The sequence below is a fragment of the Drosophila takahashii genome, chromosome X, assembly GCF_030179915.1.
Source record: "Drosophila takahashii strain IR98-3 E-12201 chromosome X, DtakHiC1v2, whole genome shotgun sequence".
In the NCBI taxonomy this organism is placed as follows: Eukaryota; Metazoa; Arthropoda; class Insecta; order Diptera; family Drosophilidae; genus Drosophila; species Drosophila takahashii.
This window is the reverse complement of record NC_091683.1, coordinates 1,969,880-1,989,893: the sequence shown is the minus strand read 5'-3', so window position 1 is coordinate 1,989,893 and position 20,014 is coordinate 1,969,880. Positions and strand designations below refer to the sequence as shown.

The 20,014-nt window shown below is 41.3% G+C and overlaps 1 protein-coding gene and 1 long non-coding RNA gene across 2 annotated transcripts in view; both read left to right on the top strand.

The window, feature by feature from the left end:
- The window catches only part of LOC138913951 (uncharacterized), a 37,973-nt gene extending 24,631 nt beyond the window's left edge, over window positions 1–13,342 (top strand). Inside the window, exons 4-5 of the long non-coding RNA XR_011419845.1 lie at window positions 12,670–12,740; window positions 12,806–13,342. This is a non-coding gene — a long non-coding RNA (uncharacterized lncRNA). The remainder of the gene's footprint in view (window positions 1–12,669; window positions 12,741–12,805) is intronic.
- A 4,275-nt stretch (window positions 13,343–17,617) lies between these two features.
- On the top strand, window positions 17,618–18,711 carry LOC108058384 (calcineurin B homologous protein 1). Its single transcript, XM_044396096.2, has 3 exons — window positions 17,618–17,633; window positions 17,700–18,553; window positions 18,621–18,711. Exon 2 carries the CDS (start codon window positions 17,760–17,762, stop codon window positions 18,426–18,428), a length of 669 nt encoding a protein of 222 aa, XP_044252031.1. The 5' UTR covers window positions 17,618–17,633; window positions 17,700–17,759; the 3' UTR covers window positions 18,429–18,553; window positions 18,621–18,711.
- The last annotated feature ends 1,303 nt before the right edge of the window (window positions 18,712–20,014 follow it).

Below are 20,014 nucleotides of genomic sequence, written 5' to 3'. Positions count from 1 at the left end.
TGAATGAATTTGCTAAATATTAAGAGGTAGAAGAGGTTTTTCTTATCTAACCTACCCATCAGCCTTATCTATCATTCATTACAAACTAGAATTCCCTAAAAGTTCAATCAATGCCCGGTCTTTGAGTGGGTTTATTAAAAAATGAATGATTTTACAAGAACTGAATACTCTGCTGTATTGAAAGAAATGCGAAATTCATAAGATATGGGGGCTGGGCACTTTAACTTAAGTATTCCCCGAGGAATATATGTATGTATGTAGTAATGGACTTTGGGGCCTTGGGGATTTCAGTATGTGTTCTACGTCTTTGAGAACTCCACCCTGAGCAGCGTGGTGAAACCTTTGACCACTGCTCCCTGAATGGCTGTATTGGGGGAACTTTCCCAGACTTTCCAGTCACGAGAGAGAGGTAATATCGTATGGGGGATATTGTTTAAGTTGTTTATTCGCGGTCAGTTTGCGATAATGTGCAGCAACGTGTGAGGAAAGTCACGTACTTGATGGGAAATGGGGATGGGGATGGGGATTGGTTTTCGGAAGTACATATTTCTCACCTGTTGGGGAATCTCTCTCTCCTTCTCTCTCTCTCTGTCTCTTTGAAGAGGAGCTCTGCCCACCTGCTGCTGCTGCTGATTGTCTCCGGTGGCGGACACCTGTTTGGGCCTCCTTGTTTCTTTCAGTTTCAAATGGGTAGTTTGCGAAAGGGGTGGGGACTTGTACTTGTGACACTAAAGCGTGACGCTGTTGTAAGGCATTTTGGTAGTTGTTGTTGTTATTTGTTGTTTAAAGCACTTTGTGGGTTCAACACTTTAAAAAAATTTGTTATAAGATCTCTTTGATTTTTTTTTGGGGATTACAATATAAACTTTATCTTAAATATCTTGATTAACACTTGCGTATCGCGAGTTTTTTTTCTTTTTGGGCTTAGTTTGATTTATTTCAAGGGGGCTTGGGGTTTTGTGTTTTCGGTTTTTGTGTTTTTTTAAGTTTTCAATTTCCGCTGCGAATGTGTAGCGTTTCAGAGTTGCTCACACGATGAAACAAACACGTTGAATAAAAGTTCGAGCGACGTTCAAATTCGCTTAAAGCCAATAAGTCAGCCAGTGGCAGCGACTGCGGCAGCGGCGGCGGCAGAGTGCGATTCTAACGGCGCGAGAACGGAACGAATGGAACAAGTGGAACGGGCGAGAAACGAGAGGGAAATGAAACGGCCACAAGGCGCGGCCGGCCGACCGTCCGTCGATGTGTTGTTTTTGTTGTTTTCGTGGTCGGTCGGTCGTTCTAAGTCGGATCCGTCATCAAATCTAATAAGAACGAACGCCAGTGGTTGTTGTGTGTAGAAGGGGGTGGTAGCAGGGTAGAGGGGGGCCGAGCGGAACGGAACGGCACGGAACAGGGGGTGGGTTGGTCGGCTGGCTGGCCAGTTGGTTGGTTGGAGCGGCGCAGTCGGCGACAGCGGCGTTGCGTTCGAGTCCGGTACTCTGAAGGCACTGAAGTGCCGACCGAGTCGACCGAACGACAGACGCGACGCACCGCTGCGACGTTCCGACGGCGAACGACCAACGACCGACCGGCGGAACGATTGGCAAACGGGCAACGCCAAACAAATAAACAAACGCTCCACAAACATTGCCCAGGGGCGTAGTCACATATTCACATGGCAAAATATTTACAGGCGGCATATAAACGATTTGAAAAGATAATTTCTTTCAAAATAGTTATAAAAAGTTGTTAATCGCCATTCTGTTATGTATTAATGTTATTTATTTCTTGTTTATACTCAACGTATTATAGCCATTAAGTTAATTGATTCACGTTTGAAAATTTATGATTTCTACTAAAAAAGAAACAAAATATTTTTAATGTTTATATAGTAATGTTCTCATAATCCATACTTTAAGCTGAAAATTGTTGCAGGATCGTTTTCTCGGACTTACACTCTGAATTTCCATACGCTTTCAAAGTTTAAAGCCTTCTTAAAATGTAACTTGCAAACGAGAAAGCGATCCTAAGTAGATCAACATATGTTACTTAATTTAAATTTTATACCAGGATCTGATTGAGTGACTGCGAAACACTATGCCTATGACTTTATAAAAAGTTTTATAAAGCAACTTTTTACATTTTCAAATAACTCGATAAAGAGTCCCCATTCGGGCGCCACTGGCGCATGGAAGTAGAGGTGGAAGTGGAATCGGAACAGCAGCGTAGATATCCGAAATTCAAGTGCCAGTGCGAGTGTGTGTGTGTGTGTGTTTGGCTTTGGCTGCTGTTCGCCTTTTGGCTTTTCAGCTTTCTGGTTGGAAGCAGAATCGAAAAAAGCAAAAGGCTAAAACGAAAACCAGTGGCCAAGAGAGCAGAAGAATTTTGGAAGGTTGGCAGGGAATTTGCATAGCTGAAAAAGAGGACTTCGACTAACTACTGATTTTTATTTAGTGCAAAAATAGGCAAAAACCCATTGTTTGCTTATCAATATTACTGATATTTTTTTTTACTTTCGAATTAACCATCGAATCTTGTGACCCACCACGAAAAACCATACCTCCCACGCCACCCATTTCACTGGCACTGGCGAAACGGAATGGAACGCTTGCAATCGGAACGGTTGCTGCACACACTCATTCGCATTTCAAATGCAGCGACGTCGGCAGCGGCGCCGTGACCTTGAAAACCTTTTTTATGCTCATTACCCCTTTGCGCTCACTCTCATATTTTCAAGCTTAGACGGCATGCGCAGCCGACTTACAGTGTTGCACTTAATGATTCGATATTTGCACTCAATGATTCGATATTTTTTTGAGAGTCCTTACAATCCCTCGAATATTTGCGAGCTCTTAAACTTTGTAAGGCCTATTTAAACCCTAGCTACACAGTTTTGGAAAAATATTTTTTTTTTAAATACCATTTAATACGATTAATTCTGTGTGTGTATTGCATAAATGCCAGAACTCATGGCCTGTGATAAGGAAGCCACCGTTATCCGTTATCGCTGGTCAGCTATCAGTTATCAGTTTAAGGGGATAGGTAAGGCAGACGCAGAGGCAACAGAGCTTAACTAAGGGGAAATGAAAGGAGTAAGTAAGGTAAGTTAAGTCCCAGGAAAGAGTTGCAAAAGGAGTGGCTTAAAAATCAATTGAAGGGGCTGGGGATGGAGATTGGGTTTGTGGGTAGAGTGGGATTAAAACACCGGCAACAAAAACGCCGGCTATAAATGAGCACCAAAAACAATAACAAATTCTCAGTGCGGCGGGGGAAAAAGAGAGAGAGAGAGAGAGGGCCGGAGAGCAACCGGCTGTGTTCCATTCCGTTCCGTTCCCCACTCAGTTTGTTTGTCCCACTCACGTTTCCACGCGACCGACGAAAGAGCGGCGAAAAGCGAAAGCTTCGTGCAGCTTCGTATCGATTCGTGTGCGTCTTCGTGTCCCAGTGAATGTACAGTGAGTTCTATAAATAGACTCTTACTCGCATCATGCGCCGTCCCCATTCGCCGATGATCGCGTCATCCCAACTCCGATTGGCCCGGCGGCGGGCTCCCAATAGAGGCAAAAACAAAAACAACAATAGCAATAACATAGCCCACTGGGGCAGCAACGGGGCAACAACAATAGTTTGAGCAAAATACAAGTATTCCAACACAGAAAAGTTCTATGTCGCCGTTGCCGTTGCCGCTGTTGGCATCTAATAGTGAATTTATAAAGGAATAAAATGAGTATTAAAAAGCGCCGAGCGGCGCGCAGGCGAATGAACATGGACGGCGGGGAGGGGGCGCGCTGGGGTGACGGGGGCGGTGGCATATGGAAATTTTTCTGCGACGTCCGAAGCGTGCCAAAAAGTGCCCCAAAGAAAGTGCCCATAGGAGCGCATATACAGTAAAGGTAGCACAAATAGGGCTACCATTAAGTGTGCCTATCTTGAGAAAAAAATTTACAAATTTAAAATATTTAAAATATTTAAATTTAATTCATTTATTATTTTACACTTTTGGTTTTTTTAAGAACACATTTTTTGTTGCATACTTTTTGAATACCCAATTTTTTATTGCCTTCATTTTGAATACCCAATTTACTTTAATTTTTTCATTTGATTTATTCATTATTTCACAGTTTCGATTTGTTCTGAACAAATTTTTTGTTGCATAATTTTTTTTGCTTATTTTTGAATAGCCAATTTTTTGCTTACTTTTTGAATACCCAAATTACTCTCTGTTTTACCAGGGGAGAGGGGATTTATACCATTAACCCATTACCTTGGGGACTTTATAGTACCCAGTTGTTTCCGATTTGATCGTAGCTGTACCAATTTCACACCGAGTGGGCAACGCCGAAGATTACAAGCGACGACGGATCTGCGGCTGCTGTGCGCCTGTTCGCACTTTTGCAACAACAGTGGGAGAAGCTTAACTGTGTGCTTGTGTGGGTGTGTGGGGCTATAACCCTCCACCCACCCTCTACTGCATCCCCTCTTAGTCAATTGGAATTGTCAGTTTTCGCTGCACTTGCATTTATAGCTAAAATTTTCCTTTTAATGAAATGCTAAAATGTGTTATGTAAAGCCGCAAAAATGGCGACCCCTCGTTAGTCGACCTAGGGAATACCCCTTGGGATAATACGTATGGTATGACCCCCGAACGGTCCAATGTATCTACCATTCTGCCAGCGAAAAACTACAGGGTATCAAGCAAAGCGATTTCAATAGCAATTGCTTTGCGCTCTCTGCATACGTTGTATATGCAAATAAAAATTAATCATTGCAAACTAACAAAAACCCATAAAAAATCAACTTAACATCAATTTGGTGTGTCTAGAATGGGGTCGCATCGTTGATACCCAGCACTAACATACCCAGGATGTAAAAAAGTCAGAAGATTTGTAAAACAAGTAGCCGACATTCATAACAACATTTTTTGTTGCACACTTTTTGTATACCATATTTTTGTAAACTTTACAAATTATGAGCCATATTTACAGATATGATATTTATTCGCTTTAGTCATAAACTAGGGTAAAATAGTAAGATACTTTTCGGAACGCCCATCTCTTGTTTTATGACTTCCCTCAGTTAGTCGACCAGTTCTCCGCTCTCCAGAGCTCAAGCAAAAAAATGCAATGGCGAATGATGACTTTGTGGCAATAATTAGACACAAAATTGAAATAGTGTCGCCTGAGACGGAGAAACGTGCGACGCAAAAAAGCGAAATTAAGAGTCAAATTAGCATACTGAGCGATCGGCCGATCGATTGAAGGGATCTTATTGGAAAAACTCGGGGGGGAATTCAGGGAGATGGGTCGACTAATAAACTAATGAATGCACTCTGGGTGAGAAGCCCCGGAAATGCCGGATGAGCTAATGTGTGTTGGGTAAGATCAGGGTCAGGAGTTAATCACCACCGGGGAGCTAAAATATAGAAGCCATCGATCAGCCCTCGCATTGTCTTATGTCCAACGGCTTATGGCTCATACATTACAGCTTCCAGTCACTTGATTTATCTATCGTGTAAGTGTCGAATGGCCAATGCCAAGCCCAAAACCAAGTTAGAACACACACGACGACGACCAAGACAATGGCAATGACAACTACCAGTTATCCACTGTGCACAGTGGCGGGGGTTCCCGGAGGAGCAGAAGGGGGGGCTTCTGGGTGGAGGAACTGCCGAAATATCTGACTGATCACTTGTTGTTTACAGTTTACAGCGGGACTTGTTTATTCACTCTCGAAGAAGGCTTATAGACAGGGGTTAGGGGTCTGGGGTCTATACAGTCTACGTCTGACTCTGAGTTCATTCCGTTGGATCGATTCTTGGCTACTGGATTTCGTTTCTTTTGTTTTACTCTATCTATCCAAAGGGGTTATCCAACTTCTGCAAAATTCATATTGATGTCAATGAGACTTAAGATACCCAGTATCCTTGCTGAATATTTTTAGGATCGAATGACACAATCGTTTGGTTGATCAGCTGCAAGACGACAACCTTCGCATAATTGATTGCCATGAAGCTTGGCAATAGAATTCTATAGTATAGTATTTCTTATCAACTCTTATAGATTTGAGCTTTGAACGTCATAAAAAAAAAAGTCAGAATGAAAGAGAATTTCTTATCACAAAATGACGTAGAATAGCAAATTATTCACTTAAAGTTAGCGTAAACTGAAAATAGTATCAGAAAGTATTTTAAGAAGAGCATTTCCGTTTCGGTCTTCAGATCTAGAATCTTACCTATTGGCCTAATGTTTTCTAACCATTGTCTGTAGATTTTCGATATTCAAATCTTGTTTTTTCCGCATGCCAGCACCACTAGATACATATATGTATGTGTGGAAATCGGAGATCAGTGCGACAGAGATTAACACGTCGAGGTGAAGCCATTGGGTTAAGTGACACGATCGATGGCCAACCTGTCCCCAAGTTCGAGCCGCTAAGCGTCGGCTATTATTGATTAGTGAGCCATGGCAACATCTTAATGCCCAGCGAGTCGGGCACATAAATCACTGGCTCCTTCTTTATTTCTTTATTTTTTAGATTTCCAGATCTCTTCATCTCGATTCTTAAATTGGAAACGTTTGATCACTGGCTTATTTTTTATTTCCAGTTCGCTTCATCTCGATTTCAAGCACATTTCTTCTTAATTTCAAGAACAATTTTTCTCGATTTCAAGAACGTTTCTTCTCGACTTCAAGAACATTTCTTGTCCAATAGGTCGAGGCGACGAGTTCTTAAATTGGAAATATTTGATCATTGGCTTATTCTTTTTTTCTAGATTGCTTTATCTCGATTTCAAGAACATTTCTTCTTAATTTCAAGAACATTTCTTCTTGATTTCAAGAACATTTCTTCTCGATTAGCTGAGACGACGAGTTCTTACATTTTTCCCATTCACAATTGGTTTGCGTACATTGTGGAGTGTGCCTGGGTGCCACAGCCAAGATTCCGTGCCAACTGTGGCACAATGTGGCACATTGTTGGCCGCGTGCATCCTCTCGCTGCATGCCGCACTTTTTATGGCTCACGCAAGACCATAAAAAATACTTGGCCCAGTTGGTAGCGCGGGACGCCGAAATAGTGGGAGCGATCCAATGAGGCGAATGACGAACGTCAGAGGATACAATGTAGCGGAGAAGGAGGAGAAGTCCATTTGAAAGTGATTGGATAACTTTTATAGTAGCTTTCACTCACTTAAGTTGGAAAACTATTTGTTAAAATTTCCCTATACTGCAAGACTTAATTGCAAGTTATTTGTCAAATGAAAACAACCTTATCTTTTTTTAAGGAAGTTTACATGACATTTGATTAGTACATCTGTTTTGAAGTGTTCGACGGAATTTTCGAACTGCAACCCTATAGGCAGATGACGGATCTTTCTTTCCCTGTTTAATCAGTGAATAAGTATAGTAGGTATAGTAAACAAAGCACTAGTCATATATAGTCATGCATTTATGTATGACGAATTGGGGTTTATATCGGGTATGGTATGGGCCACCTGATGGAGGAAGTGTGCAAAACCTATCGATATCGAAAGGGGAAATCCGCTGACTCGGTGAGTCGATATCCTCGAACTCCAAACTTCCAAGTATATACCCCACATACACATTAATCCAACTAATCGTTGCAGCAGGAAATCTGAAAATGAGTTCGAGGCAAGGCAAACACTATTGTCTGTGGGCAGCAGCAGCACGCGAAAAAAGGCTCCCGGCCCTCCTTTCTCTTTTCTCGCCTTTTCACCAAGTCCATGTGGGCCGCCAGTTTCCCGGGAAAGCGGATCAATAACAGGGGGTGGCGACAAAACAACAACAGCCAAGGGCGCCACTCCGCAAGCCAGTCCTTCAGCCAGTCAATCCCTCAGTTAACCCATGTTGCCCACGTTGCTGGTGAAACTTAATTAGAACCCAAGCGACTGGAAAGCAAGCTAAACAAGTGGGGGCAAGTCAAAGTTTATCGATCATCCTTTAATTGCTGATGCATATTTGGGGTCTGAAACAACCTTATATTATTTACAAGCCCTTAAGCCCTTCTGTGTTATTCTTGCTACTTCCCGTGTTTTTAATTTTTGATTATATTGAGTTAGATGATCTTCATCTTTTCGATTCTACGCAAATTCTAGTCTTTTACCTTTATAGCTATAGGAATGGAATTTCCTCTATAGTCTTATTTTTATTGCAGGACCGGACAACTGTATCCTAAAGCTCCCATAAGAATATTTGGAATAATGAGTATATATATTTTAGTTTCGTTGAAATTTTCTACTTTTGGAAATATAATATTTAAATATTTCTAGGGACCGAAAATATCCATTATTTGTAAACTTCGAATGTTAGTCTAAGCATTCCTATTTCTTCTAACTGTTGCACACTTTTGTCATACTCTCTAGGAGAACTGGCAACAAAGACAGTTGGCAACTGGTGACACAATTTCCGTGGTCAAGAGTGAATTCCACTTCCTTTCCCAGCGGAGAGAAAGAAGACCACGCCCGAAAGCTCTTTAAAGTGGGAATGGAATGGCATACCTTGAAAGCGAAACTCTGCACTGTTTTCGGATCTACTTCGTATCGATCCGAAACCGAAAACTTCAACCCCTCATTCAATCCCCATTCCGAAATTCGAAAAAAAAAGACCCATGGAGCGACGAGGTCCTGCACGCAACACGAAAACTTTCTTTCACATTTTTTCGACGCCCGCTTTTACGATACGAAATTACGATTGTATAATAAAGCGGACGGCGGGTAGGAAAACAGCGCCGCCGATGGAGACATTGCCGGATTGTTGGTGGTGGTAGTACAGTGGGGGGGATTTGCGGGCGGTGGGAGGTGGGTAGTGGGTTGTGGGGTCTCAGTCCGGATCCCAAGCCAAGTGGGCCGCCATTTTGTGTGCAGACTTGTGGCGCCAGTTTTATGTACTCGACGAGCAACACGCGTTCGCGGACAGGCGGACTGGCGGACATTGACTGAGCGGACAGGGTATGCAGAATGGAGACAGTGCTGCCTAAGTTGGCATAGCTATTAGTTATACGTTATAAGAAGTGGAACTTAGAGCTTAAAAGTCAAATCTATAATTATTATATGATTCATGATAAAACGCCAAAAAAATCGATGTTTCCGATAAATGTCGATGTGTGAAAAATATCGAAAATATCAATTATATTAATATCCTTAAAGTTTTACTTCTGTAACCTTTATAAGGTGTCCAAAATTATGCAGTGAAAAAAAGAGTCCTTATTTCGATTAAACACATCGATACCTTTAAAAGTTATTTCAAAGTTAATTCTAAAACTCCGTGATGTGTAAATATTACAGTTACCAACAATCGAAACACACGAGATTTACACTAATAATGATATGACATATGATTATATGATTCATTGCGATCTTAAAATAAAAATACCTTTTATTCTAACTAAGTTCGCTTGTATTTTAAGAATCTGATGTCTAGTAATAATAGTCGTTCCCGATTTTTCTAAAACTAAACCAAGGGACCATATATTTATTTTGATAAATTTATTTATTTTTTAGATGTCAGTGAGGTTTAAAAAACTATAATTTAAACAAACTTTCAATGCTCTGAGCCAAATTGCCAGCTCTGATGTTGGCTGTAAAGCTGGGAACGGAGAATGGAGAACGGAGAACCTCAGACTGGGACTGTGCGATTGTGGACTGCGGACTGCGCATGTGGGACGACGCCGGCGTCAGCGGTAGACTAGGACATAAAGTCATTTATTGTGTGGGCCGTAACTGACGCCCACTGCCCACTGCCCACTGCCCACAAACCACCCCCTCCCAGATGGCCACCAGTGGTCGCCAAGCGGGCGTGCGCTACGCAATTAATTCAAACACTCGAAGGACACAGGTCACAGGTTTCCCCAATCATTTCCAGCGGACAGCCGTTTTTATGAAGGTGAAAAGGGGGTGCCAGCAGAAGAGGCAGCATATTTGCGTATGTGATTTGGCCCAGGCATGTGGTTAATAGCGTCAACAAACGCTGGCTAGAACGGAACAGAACAGAACAAATGCAGACCAGACCCACCAGATCCCGACATTTTTCCCCTTTTGGCCGCAGATATACGCTGTCTGGTGCGTGTTCAAATTATAATAACCCTAAAAAGGCCCGTTGTAGGTCCAATTGGAGGGCTTACTAAAGATTACACGTAGATTCTGGAATTTTTTCCAGCTAAAACGGTTCCATATGATATGAGATATGCTTTAATGTGGAGTATGATGGCTATTAACTGTTTCTGATAAATCAAACAAGAGTTTTTTAAAGACTGTAAATGTCAAACCAAACACAAGAAGTGTTATTTAAGGGTGGTCGCATGTAGGGTTGCCACCCTATAATTATGCAAAGTTTCTCGTCCTAAAATATTTGAAAAGCTACAACTATTGATCGAGTGAACATATTTGTATGCACCAAATGGCATTTTGGTTAAGAATATTCCAAAAAATTATCACAACTGATATTTCTCAAAAAAAAGAATTAGTATATCACGCATTAAAAATGTTGTAAGGTATAGCTTTCCGACTTTATAGAGCCGGAATGTTGATGCAAAAATATGTGTCAGGCCGCAAGCATCTACCATTTCGTTGGTGGTTAAGGGATTGGGGGATGGGGGTTAAGGGGCCAGCGGCTCAAGGGGCACTCGGTTTCAGCACAGATGGAATCTTTTTTAATATTTCCAGGGGAAGTGGAGCGGTCGAAGCGGACTGCTGCTAAGCACACCGAAGCTTGGAGTAGTTCTCCTCGCTGATAAGGCTCTGTGGCCCCAGGGGCTTCGTTTAAGGGGGCTTTGAAATAGTACTGTACAGTACTAAACAGCCAATCCCTTTTGCGAAACGCCTCTGCCTGATAGCGACCGTTGAGCGCTGGAATGTTCTCAATTGAAGTGAATCATATCCTCAACCTACAAATGAACTCTGAGTGGAATGGAATTGGAATCAGAATTGGAATGGAGATTACAATATTTCATTCATTCGGTCGTCGTGTTTTGGTGTTTTCAATTTGGCAGTGTATTTACTTAGTATTTACTTGGGACAGAAACAGCTGGCAGTCGAGATAGTATCAATATCAACCGAGTATTTATTTTTGTGAACTGACCTTGAATTTGGGTTCTTATTGGGAACTTTTTTGTATATAGGTTTGTAAGTCACGAATTCTTTTGCTGAAGAGGGGCTCAAAGACTGATCTTAATAATTTATTAAAAATATTTTAATTATCAAGTTGTAAATAACATTAAAAGAAGTGTAAATAATAATTCAAATATTTGAATAATTTATAATTCCAATAATTATTATATTAGATCATATATTCAAATATAAATAGAGTCCATGTTTGTCTCGTCTTTCTTCAAAGATTAATTCCAAATATATACGATGATAATACTATATAATAAATACCTGAAAATCTCTTTGGAAAAAAACCAAAGGATTTTCTCACGGACTTGGGGAAATAGCGATAGCGATCGCGATCGCTCCCCATATAGAGCATGACTTAATGCGGCAATCTAATCGAACCCATAACCATAACCCATCACCCCTCACAAACAAAAAAACCCCTTCAGCCCTTAGAAGCGCCTATCAATCAGCACTACGATTGGCGGGTGATAACCCAGCACAGGCGGCCAATCCGCGGCCCCCAGTTCCGATCTGCGATTCGCGATTCGATTCGATTTCATCGGCCCTCGGTTATAATTAGCAATTACAACTCGTTACCGCTACGATCGTCTTTATCAGCCAGGCCGTTTGTAATTTATTGCCAATAGTTGCCGTCTCGAATTCTTGAATTTATTAATTGCGTTAAGTAATTGTCGCTATTTTCGCCAAATGATTTCACGATCGCCCGCTATCTGCGAGGAGCTCCTCGGCCATAGCCAACCGAAGTGCCGAGAGGTGGGGCTTACGAGATATAACACCTAGGTATAGCACCATCTTGAGGAAGGGATCGCGATCGCATGACTAACAGAGGGTTTCCGCTTTAACTACTCCTTGGTTTCTTTCTTGAATTATTAATTCTAATATATAAAAATATTTTGATTAAGATGAGTCTTAAATGAATACTTTCGAATATTATATATTATATATATATTACAACCTTTGGTATAGAATTAAACCTACACAATATAAAATCTATTATACTTTTATTACAACGACAATTTAAAGTTCAACTATAGTTTTTTTTCAGTGTTTAAAATTTATTTTTATAAACCTAAACCACTCCCTTTACCATGTCTATAACTAAAAGCTAAGCTGATTAGATATATTAGAGCCTTTGGCCAAGTTTGCTAAGAAATACAACACAACACACACAGAGTCAAAATCCCAATACTTTATATGCAAATCAAATATATATTTTGCGATTAAAACGCTTTGCTGTTTTCATTAAGACCCTAGCACCAACGAAGTCCCGCTGAGCTGCCAACTTGTCAACTGACGAGGCGATTGTCTTTCTTCAGCTGGCGAGATGTGCGTGAAACGCTCGAAGCGATGCTAATCATCGTGAGCATTGTAAATATGTAACTTTAAAATTAAAGTGCATATTATAATGATATCCTACCTCTTTAATTCCCAAATATTTATATACTTAATTTAAGGTTTAAATTAAATTGTTATATTTTATTCAGATATTATATTCATATTATATTTCCAAATATTTAAATTAGCGTTTAAATTGACTTTTTTTTTATTTTATTCAGATATTATACAAAATAATCCATATTGGATCCCTAACTGGATTGTAAAAACGGAATGTAACTGTAAAATTCAGGTACATATAATAATGAATAATAATATAGTTAATTCCCAAAAATTAACTTTTTGATTTTATTTCAGATATTTCCCAATATAAGCTCATGGATATTACGTATACGCCAGGTAGTGCTATAACCGCCTCTTGAACTGCGTTCTTCGCTGTGATTAATTGGAAATTTCGAACTGTGCCGCCAGCCTCCCCAATAAATTGAGAACCTTAATGGCACCTAATAAGTAGCTTTCCCATTTTTGCGTAAGTCGTAAAAATCCAGCGAGTTTTTCGTTATTCGTTTTTATTTTGGAACCGCCCATCGTGATTGGCAAATGGCGCAGCGCATCGTACATCTCTAGCTGACACTTTGGGCCTGGCCAAAAGCAGAGCCAAAATCTAAAAGCCGCTCAGACGCTACGGCGGGCAGCTCTGCTTTTGATTAAGCTCATTTGCATTTGAATGGCAGTGCTGGACGGTGGTTTTATGTTACTCCATAGGCGAGTTGAGGTGGCAGAGGTGGCTGAGGTGATAGAAGAGGGGGCCTTTGAATTTCTAATAAGCCAAGTTATTTGCGCATGAGTCAACGACAGTGCGTTGAGTCGATAATATTCATGATACTCCGCTCCAAACCGCTCCTCCGTTCGAATTCAAATCGTTGGGTTAGTTGGGCAAATATTTATAGAAGCGCCGACGAGTCGTCGAGTCTATCTATTAGATTTACATTCGCATTCTACGATTCCTCGTAGCTGCAAGCCCAGTCCAAGACGACTATTTTTAGCCTCTGAACCAGCCAGCCAATCAGTCTGCGTCTGCCTCTGCCTCTGCGGTAACTGAAGATCGCGGCGATGAGTCGCCTCACGCCTGACATTAACCCGAACTCACGAGTCAACTAATAATTATTATTATTATTAAATGTGGCACATTTGTCACATCCGATGAAGGCCTTCGTTCCCTCGTTCTTGCTCCTACTTTCATTGGGAACAGGAATTGGGCTATGCTAATCCGGTGTCCCGACTACACTGAGGAATATTTCTGACGTTTTCACCTGAGTTAAAAAGTCGGTACTTACAATGTTTAACTCAACAACTAAACGATTAGATTTATACTAGATAGAGTATACTTATTAAGAAGTTTTTGAAAGAACTCTATTTAACTCTTCTCACCATTTTCTGCTGATACTGAGAACAGTTTTAAACGATTTTTGAGAATGAATTTTCAATTTATTTGATTTCGTTTTCTGTGTACGGAATATTACCTTATATTTCCTGGACTTGAGTTTTAAGAACTTAAACTTAAAATGATTTTGTCTAAATATTTTCACATGTTTTTTCAGGATAGAAACCAAATCAATTTATTTGTTCTAATAGGCTGATTTGTTTATTAAATTAGATGGTTATAATTTCCAAAACAAATCCTCAAATGCTTTAAAAATGTGGATCCAAACCTGCATTTTTCCTTTTCAGTTCGCTGCGCTGCTCCAATAAAGAATTGTTCGCATCCCAAAAAGTAAAACGCAATCATTTCCAATTATTCACAATTACTCTTCCATCCCCATCTCTCCTCTCTGCAGCTCTAAATCCTATTTTTTTTTGGCTTTTGGCACATTTACTGCGGCTCCAGCGAGTCGCGCATTGTGGATGAATTAGTCAGGAAATTAATTAATCAAAACTAACGCAAAAAGCAAAAAGAACTCGAGAACAACAGACCGACCAACCGACCGAATGTAAAAAATAGCATTGCTCTACAAATTGTTGCCTGTCATTTGTTTATTTTGTGTGGCGCTACCACTACCTTTTGTTTTTGTTTTTATTTCTGTTTAGTTTTGTTTTTAGCTGCTTGTAGGGCATTTGCCAGTCTACTACCAACATTTCCATTTCCCCCTGAAACGCCAAAACCCGAATACCCCAAAACATTAGAGACTCGTTTGCCGGTGCCAACAAAACAACCTTGAGAGGCGCTTAAAATGTTTTGATTATTATATTACTATATTTTTTGTATTTTTTCGTCCAATAAGCTGGAGCTTTGGGTGGTGGTTCGTAAAAAGAGGAAATAGCCTGAGAAATCTACTATCTCAGTAAACAGGGGTGCCCAGCCCAAAAAAGTATAAATCCAAATGTAATAAACGGGTATTTGATAGTCGAGACACTTGATTATATTATTCTGTCTTGTTTTGTATATGAATATTTTTTTCTAATGATACATTAACTCATTTCTTTCTTTCCAACAGGTTATATGTAGGATTCCTTTTGATGTGTCGTCGATAAAAAGGATACTGATTGGATCTCCCTTTGCTGTTCCCAAAAATTCCCCTCATGTTTATGGTTCATGCTAAATGCAATTTGAATATTGCCCATTTGATTGGTGCCACTGTATCTGCATCTGCATCCAGATCATTGGGTGCATCAGGCTGTTGGGGGAGTGCCATATGGAGAGCGTCGCTGAGTCTCAGGGCTGAGCTGCAAGACCGGCCCGGTAATCAAGTTCATTTAAATGCATTAAAATTGTCTCATTATGCCGCAGTAATGGCATCAGCATCAGCGAGTCGAACCGAACCAAAAGCACTCCAATCCATCGGTCGTCCGCCTGACTCATTCGAATGGCAAACGAATAGCGGGCCTCGGACATATGGCAGCAGTGGGCCGCAAATTGTTGAGAAAACAAAAAACATTTTATGCAATTTGTACGCGCCAAAAGGAAAGCAAGGAATTCAGCGGACCGGACAGTCGGGGTGAGAATTATAGTTACAAAAAAAAACTGTGTTATCCGTGAATTTTCATAAAACTCATCTTCAAAAGTAGTTGGTGCACACACCTAGCCCGGACGCAAACCCCCGGCCATCGATCCTTGTAAGCTACAGTCAGGTTCCAAACCACAGTGGGAACAGACCAAGGATATTCTAACAGTAAGGATGCGAACCCAATGGTGATCGATCCTTGTGAGCTGCAGTCAGGTTTCGAACCACCGTAGGAACAGATCAAGGATATCCTTAACAGTAAGAACGCAAAAACGGTGAACAATTTTTGTAAGCTGCAGTCAGGTTGTGGTTTGCACCACAGTGGGAACAGACCAAGGACACATTTCGAGCCAAAAATTAAGGCGCTAAATTTCCTGCCACAATTGTGAGTATTCAAAAATGTCTAAGCTAATAGGATTGCTGCTGCTGTTGTTGTCTAGTGTGGCCAATTTATTATTGCATTTGGCAACTGGGCGGTGAAATTTCGTGCTCGCTTTGATCTTGACGCGTTTTTGACACTCGCCAGGCATTTCGTCGATTTTGCTCTCGGCCTCGGGGAGGAAAATGCGGCGGATGGGGATGGAAATGGGAATGTGGGGCCAGCGGACAGCCGGCGGCATGTGCCGGGCATTTTTCATTATTTCTCCTCCACAGTCCTCATCCTCATATATGACTTGTATTTTCCTTTTCTTTCGGAAAGAAAAACGCTTCGCATACACATTTCGGCACATTACTCAGCTGCTGCTGCTGCAAGTGGAATTGGCGAGGCGATCGTCGAATGTAAGAGTTTTTCAGTACGTATTTTTAGCTACGCTCGGATCGCGCGATTCTATATGCAAAGCATATTCGTAATTCGTAATTTGTATGCTCAATCATAGCAGCAGAGGTCGGACCAATTGCATTGGTTGGCTATAGCTATTTGTTTGTTTGTCATCTATCCGCAGGGGTTGTGACTGGGACTCTGAATCAGCGTAGGCAGCTTACGTTGATTCCACGGCTTAAAGCTATAACTCAAACTACTAATTGTCTTTCGGTATGACTATGTCTTCTTTCGTTTTATTCTACCGTAAAGGAAGTTAAAAAATTCTGTAGTTTGGGGATCGAAAGATAAGAACTTTTCAAAGGGTACAGAATTTTTCCACTTTTAAGGTCCTTTTTCTCAGAATTATTGCTCTCTTCTTTTAAATAAAGCTTACATTTTGTAACAAAGTGTTTTCAATTACAAAATAACCATATACATACGAATACCCATACAAAAATTATGATTACTTATAAATTACTTATGAGCAATCAAAGTGTTTGCCGCTAGGTGTCGCTTTGCCGTTTTGTCACTTTGCAGCTTGCATATTTCCATCTCTCTCGCACTCCTTTCAGCTGAATAGAAAGTCGAATCCCTTTTTCTGAATTGAGCTTGTCCTTAAAATTTAAATTTTGTAAACCAACAGGCAGGCAATCGGTAATTATTTAAAAATTGTTCTTGTTTATAATTGTTTTTGTATTTGTATTTGCAGGAGGACTGTCTGCTAAGCTTGTTAGCCGCCGTACTCATAGTTGTGCTTTTGTTTGGACAACGAACACTTCACCTTGCCCTCCAGCCTTGTCAGCCAGCCAGCCGGCGGACGGACGGACACGCAACGAAAGCGGGCCAATTAGTTTGGTCACCAGGGGCCCCTCTTCTGCTGGCAGCTGGCCAAGGCGCACGCACCGTGGCGTTTCCGCCGCCCCTCGAGACTTTAGGAGGGGCATCAGGTGACGCGGGTGGCTGAGGGGGGTGGATATATAGAAGAAGATATAGCACTCTCGATATATAGTGCGTCAGAGGCGACGACGACGATGGCGCGGAAGTAGCTCGGCTAGAGCTCTGCCCACCCACAACCTGCGGCCTTGACAGCGCCCATTTTGATTTATGCGGCATTTTGCAAAAGTCAACAAATGAAAATGACACAGAAATAATAATGCCAAGAGAGCTCTGCTCCACTATTTATATTTCTATTTGGTTTGCCCCAAGGTCGGGCAATTTAAATGGCATTCCTGGAGATTTAAACCAATTAAATATTGAATATAATTATTCTGAGGACTGACTTGAATATTCCGCAAGAAATGTCAAACTCTATTTCCTTTGAAAAATTGTAAATTTCTTATCAATTTGGAGACATATTCTACGCCTGTGAACTTTATGTCAAGTGAGTTATCTTTGTTTTAGCTGTTAGCCATACGTCTTTTGTAACTCTATATAATACTTTCATCAGGTCACCTGAATGTCCTGAAAACTGAAACACTCGGAGCAACTCGAACCAGCATATCTCGGCATGGGCGCGGTAGGAAGTCGCCAGCTAAAGCCCGCCCAAATGGGTGACCACCAGAAGGCCACCGGCCTGTCGGCCGAGCAGCTGGAGCAGCTGCACACTCGCTTTCGCAGCCTGGATCGCCACCAGCGCGGCTACTTGACGCCCACCGATTTGCTGCGCATACCGCAGCTCTCGCTCAATCCGCTCCACCGCCAGATTGTCGATGGCTTCTTCCCCAGCCGCGAGGCCAGCGCTCGCCTGGACTTTGACCAGTTCGTGGAGACGTGCGCCACCTTTTTGGTGCCACAATTTGGTCGCGGGTCGAACGGACGCCGCGACGGTCGCGCCCAGAAGCTGCGCCTCCTCTCCAAGATGTTTGACACCCGGCGCAGCGGTTGCATCACACGCGACGACTTCCGCCAGATCATGCGCAGCCTGCTCAATCCGATCTGGAACTCGCAACAGGACCAGGAGCAGCTGGCCGAGCAGGAACGCAAGCCCGAGGTGGAGGCCGAGCTGCTGCTGCTGGAGCAGCAGGCCTTCATCTTCGCCGCCTGCCAGCAGATCTCGTATGCGGAGTTTGAGCAGCGCCTGCACAGCGCCGATGTCAACGGACGACTGTCGATCGCCAAGTGGCTGGTGGACGACGACGAGGCCAGGATGGGGCGTCCAGAGGCCAAGGGCCCATAAAATCCTTTAAAACGTCTTTATCCTGGTCGTGCTGCGCGTGTTTGTTTTTCTGTCTAAATAAACCAATTGGCAAAACTAAACGAGAAATGGAAGGCAGCGAGAAAGCATCTAGCTGGTGATCGCGGGTAAGGTTCTCAAAAAAATATAAACTAATTTAATTTTATAATAATACTTTTTATTTTTCAATTTCAGTCAGCAAAGCGCGTTCGAGCGGTCGCAGCTCTAATGATGAAATCTCAACAAAGTATATGATTAAAATAAAACCATCTATTGCCAAAAAAAACGGAATAATTTTGTATTTTTAAAGGCGAAAATAAATTAAATAAAGGAAAAGAAATTAATTTTTGAAACTGAAAAGCGTATAAATATTGTAGCATACTTTTGGACATGTAGATGGCGCTAATAACTTACTAATTTTAAGTTGCTAAATTATTGCAGCATACTTTCGGGCTGCCAATATTACACTTTCCATTGCCTGCATTTAGGCACTGCCGAAATCTTATGTTGCGTGATTCTGTTCGCCTTAAGTTCAGTATTTTGGCCATAACAATTGGAATAATGATCCAAATATGGAGTGTCATACCACGTTGAACTCGTAATTAAATCCCTAATCGATTGGCATTCAAATCTGGACACTTTAATTTTTGTCAATTTTTTGGAAAAAATCATGATGTAACCATCATTAAAAAAGTGAAAATCGATCAAAAAATGAATTTTCCAAAAAGTGATGGGGATCGTTAGTGTAGGTTATTAGCTGCTCAAAACAGTCGGTCTTTTAGCTGTACGCCGTGATTTGTCCAAATTACGGCTAAAAAACTGAAAAAAACCTTTGAAAAAATCATTCGGTTTCTTCATGTTTTTCTGATGAGCAAGAGTATACAAATGTTAATTTTATTCTAATTTTAAGGATATTTTATAATGTGTATAAAAAGTGAAATCTGTTGTTCATTTGCTGTAATAAAAGCAAAAAAATTGTTTTTTCTATTGTCCGTTTTTTGCAATAAAAGATTTTAAATTCACCCAAAAGTATGCTACATTTTTTTTATCCCAAAAATATTACCCAAACTCAGCTTAGAAATGATCCACATTTACCGTAATCTTCATCTTGTGCGTTTCAAAACAAATTTTCTGATTTCTTACACCAGGCGAACATAATCAGCAGAAAAGTAGTAGGTCGCTGCTGACTTTTGTGTTTTTGCTCACATAACGGTTCTTTTTTCAAGATGGCCGCCTGGAAGCCAGCTATTGACCAATAGGAGCATACTTCTATGGTGACGTCACAGGAACTCTATTGCCTGCAGCGACCTACTATTAATTCTGTTTGCCTGGTACTTCGAAACTAGAAATTCGAGAGAATTGGCCGATCTGGCGGACCAAATTGGCCACAACTCGTCCCCAAATTTACCGTAATCCTCGACTTGTGCGTGTCAAGACTAATTTTCTGATTTTTTACACCAGGCGAACAGAATCAGCAGAAAAGTAGTAGGTCGCTGCTGATATTTCTGACTTCGCTCTCATAACGGTGCTTTTTCAAGATGGCGGCCTGGACATTGACCAATAGGAGCATACTTAAAAATGACGTCACA